This window comes from Diuraphis noxia, unplaced genomic scaffold (assembly GCF_037042655.1).
Source record: "Diuraphis noxia isolate RWA-SAM2 unplaced genomic scaffold, SU_Dnox_SAM2 contig0005, whole genome shotgun sequence".
NCBI classification, from domain to species: domain Eukaryota; kingdom Metazoa; phylum Arthropoda; class Insecta; order Hemiptera; family Aphididae; genus Diuraphis; species Diuraphis noxia.
Window position 1 is genome coordinate 28555352 of NW_028301715.1, and position 14944 is coordinate 28570295.

Consider the following 14944-nt stretch of genomic DNA (forward strand, 5'->3'; position numbering starts at 1 on the left):
AATGGTTCCCAATTGGTGGTCCACGGACTCCCAGAGCTCGGCGTAGTGTTGATGTCAGGGGGTCCATGGTTATGTATAGTACCTATACTGAAGTTATTTTTTTATTTTATTTTAGTAGAATTTTTAAATGCGTATTAGTTTGAAATTTCAGGTATTTTGCACAATCACTATTGAAACTTGATTATCGCTAAAAAGGTCGACAATTAATGTATTATGTATTTTTTTTTTAAATTTTTATAATTAAACAAAAATGAAAAGTAATTAATCACAAATAAAAGGTCCCCCGTCTAATTTGAGTTTTAGCTAGGGATCCATGGCTCAATGATAATTGGAAATCACTGTCATAAATTATTGTTATTAAGTCAATATCTTTTGAATCAATATTGATTTTCCGCGAAACGGACTTCTTAGTTTTGTGATATAAAATAAAGGAAATGAATCTATTTAAATGTTTTTAAACGACATGAAGAGACCATGATCGCCAGAGTACGCATCGGACATACCAGAATCACCCATTCCCATCTTATGCGTAGAGAGCTCAAACCCAGGTGTGAAACATGCAACTGCGAACTCACCGTTAAACATATATTCCTAGAATGCCCCACTTACCATAACGCTAGATCAAAAGCAAAAATAAACACCTCCTCACTCAAAGACGCACTCGGACCAGGACAAGAAAAAAACATAGTTAACTTCATCAAGATGGCCGACCTTACAACCAACATATAAGACAAGAACCAAAGACAGCACATCACAACTATCAAATCTCCATTATTTTTTAAATTAAACATGTAAACCATTGTAGGCTAATAAACATTGTATTTGAAGCCTTTAATTAATGAAAAAAAAAAAAATGTTTTTAAAATACCACTGTCTTTGATAAAATATAATAATACATATAAATTTATAATAGTATGTAAAAGTCTTAAGCCCTCAAGAGTAATCTCTGCATCCACGATAAGCGACTATTATTCGTTAATATATTATATCCGTGTATCTTAGATCAAAATCTTAATTCATTAACGCAAATATAATAATTACCAAATAACCGTATAGTTTAAGATTTCATCAAACTTTATTGCCGATTAAACAAAACAATATGTGATGTATGGAGTCAACTGATAAATATTTCATAGACGACGCATATTTGAGGAGGAATTCAAATAATTAAGAAATGATTGTTGGCTGTTGCCCTTTCTATAAAGGTATATAGAGGTAATATTTATAATATATGATCTCGGGTGCTTATTGTTGTATATTTGCTCCCCTACGTAGAAAACTAATAATTATTACAACAAACAAAACTTTAAATGTCGTTGAGCGCATATTCAATATTTTAATACATCTATAGCTTTTTACACCCAAGGGAAATAAATGCGATCATCGATTTTTTGACGGTGCCATATAATAATACTATTATGTTTTAAAAATGATTCTTATGCAGTTTTAAACGAACACAAAAATATATCGTTAAGAGGACGCTACACGTAAAGCGAAAAGTATACAACGGCCGAGAGAACGCGCTGTTAAGTGTTTTGGCGATCCGCAAGCGCGCGGCGTTTAAGTCACGCCCACTACTCATAGTCCGTGGCACTGCTCATTCAGCGCGTCTGGCCGTTTCGGGAGCGCCGATTATTATTTCTTGAACGGTCGACCATGACGGATCGCATCAATATAAATTTCACACACGTAAACGCCGCGGTATTATTTTTAATATCCGTGCGTATCCATTCGAACTTTTTTTTTTTAAAGCTGCTGCTTACCTAAATATATGTAGCAATATTTATATAGTAAATACGGTAATACAACATAGCTTGATTTGTAGTTATTGAATTATTACTTATTCAAATATAATTATATAAAAAGCTACAATATTACTTATTGCGTGTGTCAATTCTATTTGAACAGAAACATATTATTTTTTATTCAAAAAAAACAAAAAGGTATTATAAATTAAAACAATTTTGTTTCAATTGCTGGTTTTATTGCCACAATACCTATAATAATATGGAATATTTACACAAATAAAAAAACATTTATAATTTTAACAGAAGTATTATTATAATTTGTTATTTTTTTTTTTTTTTGCATTTAAAATATGTTTTGGTTCTCTTATATCAGAGATACTTATTCGCTTTCCATATAGAGGGTCTATGATTTCGGGTAATAAACACTCAATATAAAACCTAAAAAAAATATAATAATATATTATTATATTACCTAATATATGTATAAAATATAATATATATAATATATTTAAATTTAAACATATATTGTTTAAATCACTCACAATTTTAGTTTATCGACCATTTTTTTCTGCCAAAAAGATACATCAAAATAGATTTTTTCAACATTAGTCCAATTGGGCGTGTGTATGACAAAATAGCATACATTTCTTCTTGTGACCCGTAATTGACCCATCACTTGGTAAAAGTATATATGGTCTTTTTTAAGTAAAATATTGCCTTGTTCGGTGATGGTGCAATATGATAGCTTAAAAATACAATTTTATGAAATTTAAAAATATCATTGCGATTATAGACTATGTATTAATTAATAAAATTGTACATATTTTTCCATAAAATATTTAAATTTTAAACTTATTCGATTTTAAACAAAGTAAAGAATGTATTGTTTTATACAAAATAATAAGAGATTTACCAATTTATTTTCCACTGCTTCAATGGCACTCTTCGTATTCTTTGCTACAAATGGACACTTAATTTCTAGTATTTCATCATCACCTATCAACCCATCTTGAACAATCCAATATAATATTTAAAGTTAAAAATAGTATTATGAATAAAAATAAATAATTTTTAGTTTTACCAGGGCTTGCAGCCAAATAAGGGAATTCTCGGTCAATAAACAAACCACAAGTACGTACGGTCAACCCATTCAATTCTTCAAACTGTCTCCTAGCATGAGGCTCCATTTCAATACCATAGCTCATTGATTTACACATTGTCGGATACTTATATAAAATGTTATGGACTTTGATTTTACAGCTAGTGTTCTCTCTCATTTTACATATTTCTCCAAACTTAGACGCTGTTAATCTTTTTCGACGCTCGTTTCTCCATGCATCACATTGACTTTGCCCTCTAGTTATTTGTTCAACCTCGTCTATGTCGACATCATTCAGTTTTTTTAAAAATGCGGTTTTTTTTTCAGCAAAAGCTTCTGGGCTGAGACTAAAGAGGTCATCCAAAGGCTCTGCTAAGCCATAGTCTTTGTCCGGCGCACTAGATTTTGTTTTCGGTTTGGATCGTACCACTCCCGCAGCGAAAAGTTTTCGTCGTCTCATTGTTGTGTTACTTCGTATCCGGTCTATATTATTTGAATATTTTTTAGCAAATTTTCCTATTATAAATATATTTTATTATTACAATGTACAGGTGCTTATGTATAAATAAATACTTTTAAATAATTTACCGGGGCTTTTTAGCATAATTTTCTTATTTATAGTTCGTATGTAGTTTCCTGAATTATGTGCAATAATAGCAGCATGGACCCGTGTTTGATAATTATTAGATTGTGTAAAATTAATTCGCTTGCCTCCGATATGCTTATTAATAAGGGAATTAAACTGCTCACACGGGTTGTTATCGACATCCTCTAACAAGCTATCAGCGTTTATTTGCAGCCTATATACTATGTTTCGGAATTCAGCCATAAAACCCGATATTTCTGCCTCAGGAACAAAATTTATTTTACCAACTTCTGGCCCCGTACAAAAGTATGAAGCACAACTGTCGTGTTGACCCAAACGGTGATATGGAGCGTTTGATATGTCTTTTCTAAGCCCTAAAAATATTGTTCAAACAAAATTAAAAACAAGGAAATATGAAATAACCATAAAAATGTTTAATGAAAATAATTTTTAGTTATTATATAGTTTTAGTTTTATAAATGTTATATATTTGTGTGTGTATAAATTTGGTAATTCCAAAATATTCATAAAATTTGATATATTTTTTTTTATGTTCACCTGTTGTTTTTTGCTGAAGTGTTAAATCCGTGCTCAAATGATATCTAACTGCTTTCCTAATATCAGACCGAAATCTCAGAGTGTTGTTTATTATAAAGTTACGTATGATAATGGGATATTCTGTTCTTTTTGAAAGGGCACTCAATTTCGTCATATAATTTCGCAGTAGATGATTTCTGCATTCAATTTTTTTAATTTTGAAATCTGGTCCATACGGCATAACTTCGTTTATTCGTTTGGTGACGCTACTGTCACCGTCACCTGAAAAATATAATTAATATATAATATAGAAAGTGGAAAATATAATTTCTTGAAAAATATAATTTACCAATTAATTTGTTATATTTTAAACCATGCATACTCATGCTGTTAAGAAATCCTTCCATTATTCCGTCCGCTTCCATTGCCGTTGATGCTTTATTCCAATTCAAAAAACATTTGTGAGTTGGTGCCTCTATATTTAAATTATTCGCCCGTTCACAAACGGAACAGTACCGATTGCGAATTCCAACGAATAACACCTTTTTGGTGTTATACCCTATAATAGTAGCCTGTAAAATTATTTAAAATTATATTATTAAAACAGGTACCTATACGAGATAACAAAATAATTTATAAATGTACACAATTTTAAATACAGCTACAGGTAAAAAAGATGTAAAAGCTTTGAATTTTTAGATTCTGAGTGAAACGATGAATGTATTGATTTTACAATGATCTGTGTTTTTTTTTATTTATTTCTTTTTTTTGTGTCTGTCATCACGTTTTAGGACAGTAAAAGTGCTTGGATTTTCTTCGACAGTATCTTTTCTGATAGGAAAGTGAGTCTAGTTGGTACTTTGGGGGGGTCAAAAGTTAAAATTTCCCAGTAGTTTTCAAAAGCGCCGTGAAAAACAAAAAAAAAATTAAGGAAAAACGGGAATTTTTACGCAAAATTTGTTTTACAGAAAATCGATTTTAGTTTTTGGTGTAACTTTAAAACAAATGACCGTAGATACATGAAATTTTCACTGGTTGTTTATATTTTATTTTTATAGTCATTTTAAGTTCGAATTTGGACGAAATTACTTAATAAAACAGTTTAGTCAAAAATATCCGGACAGAAAAAAGTCAACTTTAATATTATAATAGGTAATGTAAATACTTGTAGAATGTAATTATAACATAGCTAATTAAAATAATAAGGTACAAAAAAATAAAAACTATTGTTTCTTACCGCTCCAGAAAATGAGTTATACTTAGTCTTATACGATCTTTTTGACCATTGGCCATCTGTTACTACAGTGCATAGCGGTGTACCATTTTCATCAACATTACCAGTGTTGATGGCAATTTGCCTTTCTTCATTACCAGCTTTTATCATCTCATCAAAAGCCGTTTCTTGAATAGAATTGCTCATAACGGACAAATTTTTTAAATAAGATACTGTTGATAAAGAGGGGAGTTCTATAGATGCCGACAACTCGCTAAGCTGCGTATGTCCAATACCTTTAAAATATAAATAATTAATACAAATTGAAAATAATTTTAGAAAAATAATTTAATTACCAATTGCTAAACTGCCATTTACAATAGCTTTATTGATGGGCAAATATTTATCTTTATTCTTAATATTTTCAGATGTAAAAGATGAACTCTTATTACACATTTTACACCGAAAACTAAATACGGACAGGTATCCTTTATGACATTCTGATTGAAATGCCATATCCAAAAATGAACAGTCAAAAGGTTTATGTCGACTATTTTGTATTTGATCAAACAAGTGTTTGATATCCACAATTCTCCGGCCTTCAAGACTTCTATAATAATTATATAAAAAAAAATACAACTAAATGCTGAAATCGCTATAAAAAATAATGACATACTCAGAAATTGTTGAATTATCCTCACTATTATAATCAGTATCTAAACTATATTCCAACAATTCGGATCCATTTTCTTGACCAAATCCAAATGACGATTCAACTACTTTCTGCCTTTTACTTTGTGGTGTACTAGTATTTTCAGGAGCAAACGGACTTACGTGTTTCTCAGCGGTAAAAATTTGTGAATCACTATATTAAGTTTTTAGATTCAGAACAGTGATGAATGTACTGATTTTACAATGATTTATTTTTTAGATTCTGAACGGAGCTAAGTGATGAATGTATTGATTTTACAATGATGTGTGTTTTTTTTTTTTATTTTTTTTTTTATTTTTTTTTTTTTTGTGTCTGTCATCACGTTTTAGGACAGAAAAAATGCTTCGATTTTCTTCAACAGTACCTTTTCTGATAGGAAAGTGAATCTAGTTGGTACTTTGGGGGGTCAAAAGTAAAATTTTCCAGTAGTTTTCATAAGAGCCGTGATAAACAAATGAAAAATTAAGGAAAAAACGGGAATTTTTACGCAAACCCGATTTTCGACAAAATCGATTTTGGTTTTCGCTGTAACTCTAAAATAAATGAAAGTAGATTCATGAAATTTTGACTGAATTTATATAAGCATTTTCTACACACCACACCATTTTAAAAATATTTTGACTTATTTTGAGCTGTTTACGGACATTTTCAGTTTCCATTTTTTTGCTATAAATATCAATAACATTTTATTTGTTGGGTAAAAATTCTTGAAAATTTAATAGAAGGCTCCTAATATATTGTTTCAAATGTAGATGAAAAATATCAAAAATCCGTAGTCACAATTTTTTTTTCTAAGCATTTAAAGTTCAAATTTTGACAAAATACGTAAATTTGACGAAAATTTGCAAATTATTTTGAGTTAGAAATTCATAAAAATTTTTCTACTTAAATCTAAGATTTGAAAATGTAATACGAGATTCCTCATAAGATTGTTTATCTTTATTAACAAAATAAATGTCTACAAGCAAATCTAATTAAATTTCGTTGAGCGTTTTAAGTTCATATTTTTCTAAGATTGGATATTCACTCAATTTCTCATGTAGCGATTTTGTTATTTTGTTGTAATTCAAAAACGAATTACCGTAGATACCTACATGAAAATTTTACTGAATGTTTATATTTTCATTTTCTATACACCATAAAATTCAACACATCCATTATTATAGTCGGTGAAACACGATTGCGCCCGTCCTACCTTTTTACATGCAAAAAACGCAACATGATTACGCTCCATGAAATATAGGTCTAGCCCTTATAAGAATTTTCCAATGCCTTTTAACTGGTCATAACTCATAAATATAGGGAAAATAAAGTACTTAAAAACTTAGGCTAAGTTTACCACCCCGACTGTATTTTTAAAAATTAATTGGAACATTGTTATAAGGGCAAGACCTATATTTCACGTAGCGCAATAGTGTTGTGTTTTTTGTAGGTGAAACGGTAGTACGGCCGTACGGGAGCAATCGTGTTACAGCCATTATAGTGACCTACTCTATGACCGAGGTCCACTGATATACACTATACAGCAGGTTAACTTCCCCGGTTTTTACATATTGTAAATCGTGTATACTTGAAGTTATTATTATTATATTATATATTTATATATTTATATTTAAGATTAGATTTACATATACTTACGTAGATATAGACAAAACATTACTATGAATTATTGTTGAAGTCACCAGATTTGATCCGTTTTCCGCGAGTTGTATACTAATAAATATCAAATATCATAATATATGTGATTGGTATTTATAGTATTATGTATGGGTAATATATTTTCAAATTGAAAATTAAACACCATATTTGCTATACAATAGTTTACAAATGACTAATTTAACATATTTTTTAATCACAACAAAAAAACATATGAACACATATAAAATTAAATTATCGAGTTTGTAAATAAATTACAACTTACTCGACAATATCAATGTTAGGCTCTTCTAGGCTCAAATGTTGCCTTATTTCTCTTTAAAATCATAAAAAAATAATCATGATGGGTATTCAAGTTTGAAATTTTATAAACAGATGATAGTCGATAGACAACTAATTAGGTAGTAAATATATACTTACATATTATTATGCCGATTTTTTTTAGCCATACCTGCCATACTTAACCGGGTCTTCATATCTAATTTACGCTGTCTGTTTTTTTTTTTAACAGTACGTGCTTTTTTGTACGGAGACATAATACAAAATCAAGTTTCACAGCGCAGTGGCAAATGCCAAGTAAAAGTTAAAATAATGTAAAAATAAATAAAATCGCATTGACATCGAACGTTTGACGTTCACTGTTGGATGTAGAAGTCACAATGAAATAAATTCATATTTTATAAAATAATATAATACGGAATTATAATATCATCGGCAGTATTATTGTTTTCGTATCGACGATTTGGATATTTATAAACTATGCGGGCCTGCGATAGATAGCTATTTTCGACCTATGGTGCGGTACGGTGCTTATGCGCGCGGTGTACGTGTATGGGTACGTTTTTAGAACACTGCCGCTAGAGTAGCACTGGCAGCATTATACGGGACTATTACATGTTACAAATACGAAATATTTTTCAAAAACATGTCTCAGGAGAATCAGTCTCATTTGGGTTACATTAATCGTACAAAATCCAACTTTCGTTAACATAAAGGTAAGAATATTGTCTGTGTTCCTATGTTTTATTTTTTAGATAGCATTAACATAGTAATAATTATTAAATGTTGAATATATAGTTTTTTTATACTTTTCTACAATCCATAAAAAATTATTGAGTTAAGTTATAATCATAATAAAACATAGGAACACAGATAATATTGTTATCCTTAAGTAGTCAAGATTTGATTTTTGTGCGATACCTACAGCCCAAAGGAGAGCGATTCTCCTAAAACATGTTTTTAGGTGGCAAAAATGTGTGTGTAGCGTCCTCTTAAGGTATAGTTATATAGAAGTATAGAAGCTTTTTGTGCAAATATTCTTATATATAGGTATATATAAAATATATATATATATATATATCTTATATATATTATATTATTATATTGTACAATATAGTCCGCTCTATAAAATACAATAATACAATAAACTAAACCCTACATTTTGTTGTTTTGATAAAATAAAAAACAAACACAACTCGACTCGTGGATGCGTGATATCGTTGTTATGATGGTAATTAAATTAATACACGAACGTCGAAAGGTCATCAGATGACTTTTGGAGAATGCACTTGTGCGCCTGAAACTCTGATGGGACACGCTGTCGCCGCTATGACATTTCGTCCGATAAGACTACAATGCGGTGAAACCTCCCGAAAGAGGACGTCCAGCGGACCACAACAATTAATGTCCTCCGTTACAATATGGCTGAGCATAATGTTTTCATATCTTTTGCACTGGTACTTAGCTTTGTTGTCATCTAATTTTTTTTTTAAATTATCATATTTAAAGTCTAACACCAAATTCATGGTATTGTTTTTAAATATTAAATTTCATTGCTTTGTTCTCGTTTAATATTAATTTCTTAATTGGCTAATTATTCCTTCTATATAAAGTCGAGTCGCCGGTTTGAGACTTTGAGACGTTTGAGTTATCGCGAGTCGACTTTGTGAATTACTCTACTTAATCTAACTCGCGTGTTCTATAATAGCCACGGGACCCGAAACGGAGTGCGAGGCTATCTGCTTTCGAGAATTGTCTGTTGACCATGGTCATGGTTTTTCCATGATAACAATAACAATAATATAAATAATGTGTGTCATTATTTTCGAGTAGCATGTATAAAACTATAAATACATAATGCATATCATAACATATTATAAGCGTTCGTGACTGACACTGCAGTCGGCGCTCAACAAGTGCGCCGTTTGGCCGCCGGGGAAGTTGCTGAGAGCCAAACGCTGCGATACTGCGAAGGCGGCAGTGGTCAACGTGACTCGGTCGGAATCGCATGTGTCGTCGCCTGGTGTCGCGTGGACAGAAACGCGCCGTGAGGATAAAAATCATCGCTAGCCGATATCGAAAGATATTATTAAAAAAAATTATATTTCGTTGTCGTTGTGTCCTACTCATTCACGGTCGTACTAGGCCGGACCAAAAATCACGTCCCAAAAATAAGCAACCTCGTCTGAATGTTGTAATAATATCGTTTTGTGGGTAATTATATATTAATGGCACATGTTGAACACACGCGCACTTAACATCGACGATCGTCATCGAAATTCCTCGCAGAAACGTGATAGAACTGTCAAACGATTTCGACTACGACGTCTGATTGGAATTAAAAACAAAAAAGTTTCAAAATCGGATGCAACAAAATATTAGAAAAAAAATATAATAATAGGTATCTAACGCTTCCGCCGTGGCGATCCTTATCGTGTGTCACACATTTCACGCAAGATTTGGCTCGGAAATCGCGACTTTCGCTTATTTATTTTAATATATATATATTATGTAGATACATTTATATACGAAAATTCATAATAAACTATCGCACAGCGTGATTTTTATCGTCCGTCAATCATTCGTGGCGGTAAAAAAAATCATATTTACCTTCTGCATACTTACAGTACTCGCGCGATATTATTATCGTTTTTTTTTTTTTTTTTACGGAACTGTTGTATACGTCATAATATTATGTTCGTGCGAAGACGTCGACGATGGTGATGGTCCGATGACGCAGTACTGTGATCGACCACCACTGCAGGTGGACTACAAAGTGAGAAGCACTATTATTGTGATAATAATATAATATTAGGTGTAGTCATAAATTGGACTTTCTGACTTTTTTTTATATAATAAGGGTACAAAGTCGTTTGTATAATGCCAAATAAATCAAGATAACAATATAGGAATTATAATAATTATTGCTATCCTCCGCATTCGTTCACGTTGATATATTATTTACGTGTTAAATGGTCGGAATGGTATATAATTACAACCACTCCAGCGGTCATAATTATGTAATGCGGTTGAACGAACTGGTGACTGAGTGGGTAGGTGTGTCTAAATAGTAAATTTTATAGAAACGATCAATCTTTAATCCCTTAAATTAGTTTTCTCCGGATCTTGATTTACTCTGCGCATAATCTACTCAATAGTTTATATTATTGTCAAATTATTGTAATCCTCTGTGAAATGAAAAAAAATTCGTATAGTTGACAACACGTGTTCGATTTCTAAACCATTAAGGCATTGCAATGATATTTTTTTTAACGTATGGAAAAAATTTAAAAATAAAATATAAAAATGTATCGTTGCAGAAATCTTAAAAAAGCTTTGTTATGGTTTGAGATTAAAATTAAACTACACGCACGTTAATTTTTTCAAAATATTGATAAAATAAAATAAATAGGTGCTGTTAAATTTTTACGATTTTTTTTTTTTATAGTTCCCTTTTAAATAAAAAAAACACTAGGGCACACACATCCATACGTAAATACATTATTTATATAAAATCATCAAACTGAATTGCAAATAGGATATTTTATTTGATATTTTATTAATTTGCATACGCTATAAAGATTATATTTGATTGATCAACACTCCATATTACACGACTAGAATGTTTATAAGGGATGTTCCATTGAAGAAGTTAGTTACAATTTACAAAGATTTGTATACTGGCTTGAAAATTCATTATTAGTACAATTAGTAATTAGATTAAAAATCATATAATGATAGTGGCACGATCCATTATGGTGGGGGGAGGGCTTTTATGCTTAATATCCACCTTTGGTTATCCATTATTGATGTGTATGCATTATACATTTATACCACCAAATAAATTATAATTTATATTTACATAATATGTAATCGCTATTATTAGTTGACGTGACATGTGATATTTAGTAAATAATATACTTTTAATAAAATTGTGCTGTTAAATATACATAATGATTAATGAGTAATTATTATACCATTAATGCTTTTTATTGGCCATATCTGAAGTTTAACCTAATTTTATCATAAATTATAATTATATATATTAATATTATAAATTTATCATATTGCATATTATTTTATTTATTCAGTACACTTAAAATGTTCACATATATTTTATAATACCTAACGTAAATAAATAAAATAAGTTAGAAAAATGTAAGTAGATGAGCAGAAAAGTTAAATTTACCGAAAAACTAAAATCAATAATTTTATCACTCTACACAGAATTAAAAAAATAAGTTATACAACTTTGTGATAACTTTAACCTATTTTGTTTAATACTTATAGTCGTATAGAGTCGTACGATAATCAAAATGACCAAAGAGCTCATTAACTTAATTTTTTTTCTCATATGCTTTGTAATACTTTTTTATGGTTGAAAATAATCGGAACTTACTAAATACATTTACGAATATATTTCATAACTTATTTTGTGGTCATTGCAGTAGAGTCATGTTCTTCACGCGCATTTTAATAATTTAATGTCGAAAGTAAAAAAAATATATTTTTATACCTACATGGCTATGGATATACATATTTATATTTATAATTTATATACCTACTATGCAATAAAATAAATTATATTAACGTGTTTAACATTTTGTTATAATTTTAAGAGGATTGAAAGGAAAATATAATATGTATTTATTATCATCATAAATACTACATGGGTAATATTATTTAAGTCACGTAATAAATATTGTTACATCAAACGAAAAAACCACTGACTTGCCTTGGTACCTACAGATAATGTAAAATTTCCAAATTACTGAACACAGTGAACACATTAATCTACATGTAATTATATTATTATTTTATCGTAATATGACGAGTGAACACAGTGAGCTTTTCAAACATTGTTGTCGTAAAACATTAAAAGCGTTACGATTATTTTTACGTAGGTTGTATTATAATTATAATTTTACGTTGTTTTATGTAGTTATTTTTGTAATTTTATTGATCGCTTGAAAATAATAATTTAATATAATATACTTACGTGTTTTAAAAGTTCAGCCTATTTAGCTCGACAACCTGCATTGTTATCAGATTAAATAAACTACACGTATATAAAGGCTTACCATGAATATAAATTGGAACTCATTTATAAATATAATATTGTTTTCTAAAAAAAACATTTACGAATAGAGATAGATAGGTAACCAGGAGGTATACAACAAATAATTACATAAGGAAAAAAATAGTCTCCCGTGTCTTGGCCATAATATGTGTATCAAATTCACAGAGTGACAGAAAAGCGTTTCGTGGTAATAATATTATGTACTATACCTAAATCTAGTGTAATATATACAAAGAAAAAGGTCGATTGATTTTAATGTTCAAATTGTTTTAACTGAATTAAACATATAAAATATCAAGTTAATAACGCATGAAACGCATAATCTATATCATAATATTGAGTAGGTTTTTTTTTGACATTTCCAGTTTGTGTGGCGACATATAACCTGTGATTTTATAAAAAACCATTATAATAATAATTTGGTATTTATATTTCATATAGCTTTAATAAAATATGTAATATATTAAGTACTCCATCAAGTTTAATAATCAGCCTCGTTGATTAAGTAGTCGTTATAAGGCGTATCATTGATGATTCTTAAGAATTTATTTTGGAGCTTTATAACCAAAATAGAAAATATTCACCCTAACGCGTCTACCACATAAATGGTATCTCCAGATATTTTATTTTATTTTGTTTAAGGACCTTGTTAAATCTAGAAAGCGAAACGTTTTATTGCACATTTGGTTATGAGATTATACTGTTGATTTTGAACATCGAAAAACGAATACAATTTATAACGTTTTTACAAGTTAAATGCTCTCCTGAGTGCTATTCAACCTTTTAAGCGATAAGGAAGGATATTTCATCTAAATTTTAAAAGATTTACGCCCCATCTTCTATAAAGGCTGAATAGTTAATTATGTATGAATAGGTACTTATTATTTTACCTAAATCGTGATGGTTACGACTTTTGGTCATGCGTTATTAAAGTTTAAAAGGTAAGGTATTATGTAGGCGGTACGGTAGGTAAGTCAAAATAAATTGTTTTTGTTGTTGGGGTTACCATAAAATTAGTTTTAAATATTATTTTTCTTATGTACAAGTAATATTTACTAAAAAGATCACCAACAGATTTAAATGATTAAATAATAAATATCATACATTTCCTACATCACAATTAATTTAATATAATTAAAGCTTACCTATATTATGTATAATATATGTATAGGTATAGGTACTTAACAAAGATAATCAATTTTAAACAAAAATTATATAAGTAATATAATATTTTTAATTTCTTTAGTTAGGCTTACGATGAGTTTATTAAACGAATATTATAGACGGTCTACGCATACGTATTTGTATAATACATCTTTGAAAATCAACAAATATATATTTAGATAAAATAAAATTTCGATTTTTGTCATATTTTATTCATAATGTTTAATATAATAATATTTAATTATTACGACTAATATTTTAAAATTTAATTTTTTGCTCGCAAATATAGTATTTATTCTTTTATATTTTTTCAATAGAATATGATATATAATGCTTACGTATCGCATATAAACAAACAACAAAACGATGAAGTCTAAGTACGTGTTTAGACTTTTTAAAGTATTTTGACACTCTATACGCGTATTCTACACTTAATCTACTTCAGAGAAATATATCAAAACATCCATAATCCTTATGCAAAATAAATATAATACTCTTGCTGTATATATCTTTCGTACCTATATACATAATAAATAATACATTATGCGCTTTGCGAACGTGTAGCTTAGATTTATACTTTGAACAAACAGCAAAGATTCGTTCATGTCATGTGACGTGTAGTTTTAAATCTTATAATAATTGATCTCGAATATTACATCATATTTAAATACTTTATAAATGTGAACAAATATAAATTGCGCACAACGAAAAGAAAAAATTGTAAATTGTGCCCGGTATTTTTCAGGTTCAAATTTCAATGTACAGTTAGTTAATTGCCCCAAAAATAAATATTTATTTTTATAATATTCATTAAACTTTATTTATTACCCTAAGGACATCACAAGGACTATCATTGTGCTCTAAAAACGA

General features: G+C 29.3%; 2 protein-coding genes across 2 annotated transcripts in view; one reads left to right on the forward strand and one right to left on the reverse strand.

Annotated features, from left to right (window-relative positions):
• Positions 1-1946: 1946 nt before the first annotated feature.
• LOC149055164 (uncharacterized) lies at positions 1947-8802 on the reverse strand. Its single transcript, XM_089228821.1, has 13 exons — positions 7972-8802; positions 7817-7867; positions 7534-7608; positions 5860-6048; positions 5540-5793; positions 5208-5479; positions 4320-4542; positions 3992-4252; positions 3436-3807; positions 2830-3363; positions 2662-2756; positions 2291-2493; positions 1947-2186 (listed from the first exon to the last, which is right to left on the reverse strand). The coding sequence occupies exons 1-13, from the start codon at positions 8085-8087 to the stop codon at positions 2060-2062; spliced, it is 2772 nt and encodes a 923-aa protein (XP_089084947.1). The 5' UTR covers positions 8088-8802; the 3' UTR covers positions 1947-2059.
• Positions 8803-9825: 1023 nt separating this feature from the next.
• Positions 9826-14944, forward strand: part of LOC107162396 (monocarboxylate transporter 10) — a 359340-nt gene continuing 354221 nt past the window's right edge. Inside the window, exon 1 of the mRNA XM_089228029.1 lies at positions 9826-10606. The gene's annotated coding sequence lies outside the window, so the exon portion shown is untranslated. The remainder of the gene's footprint in view (positions 10607-14944) is intronic.

What these genes read in the sequence shown, in the direction of transcription:
- LOC149055164 (XM_089228821.1), bottom strand. Translation starts at nt 8,087, where the DNA reads ATGTCTCCGTACAAAAAAGCACGTACTGTTAAAAAAAAAAACAGACAG. An exon ending in GATAATTCAACAATTTCTGA is followed by an intron (nt 5,794 to 5,859) that starts GTATGTCATTAT and finishes TAATTATTATAG; the next exon opens with AAGTCTTGAAGGCCGGAGAA. An exon ending in ATAACTCATTTTCTGGAGCG is followed by an intron (nt 4,543 to 5,207) that starts GTAAGAAACAAT and finishes ATAATTTTACAG; the next exon opens with GCTACTATTATAGGGTATAA.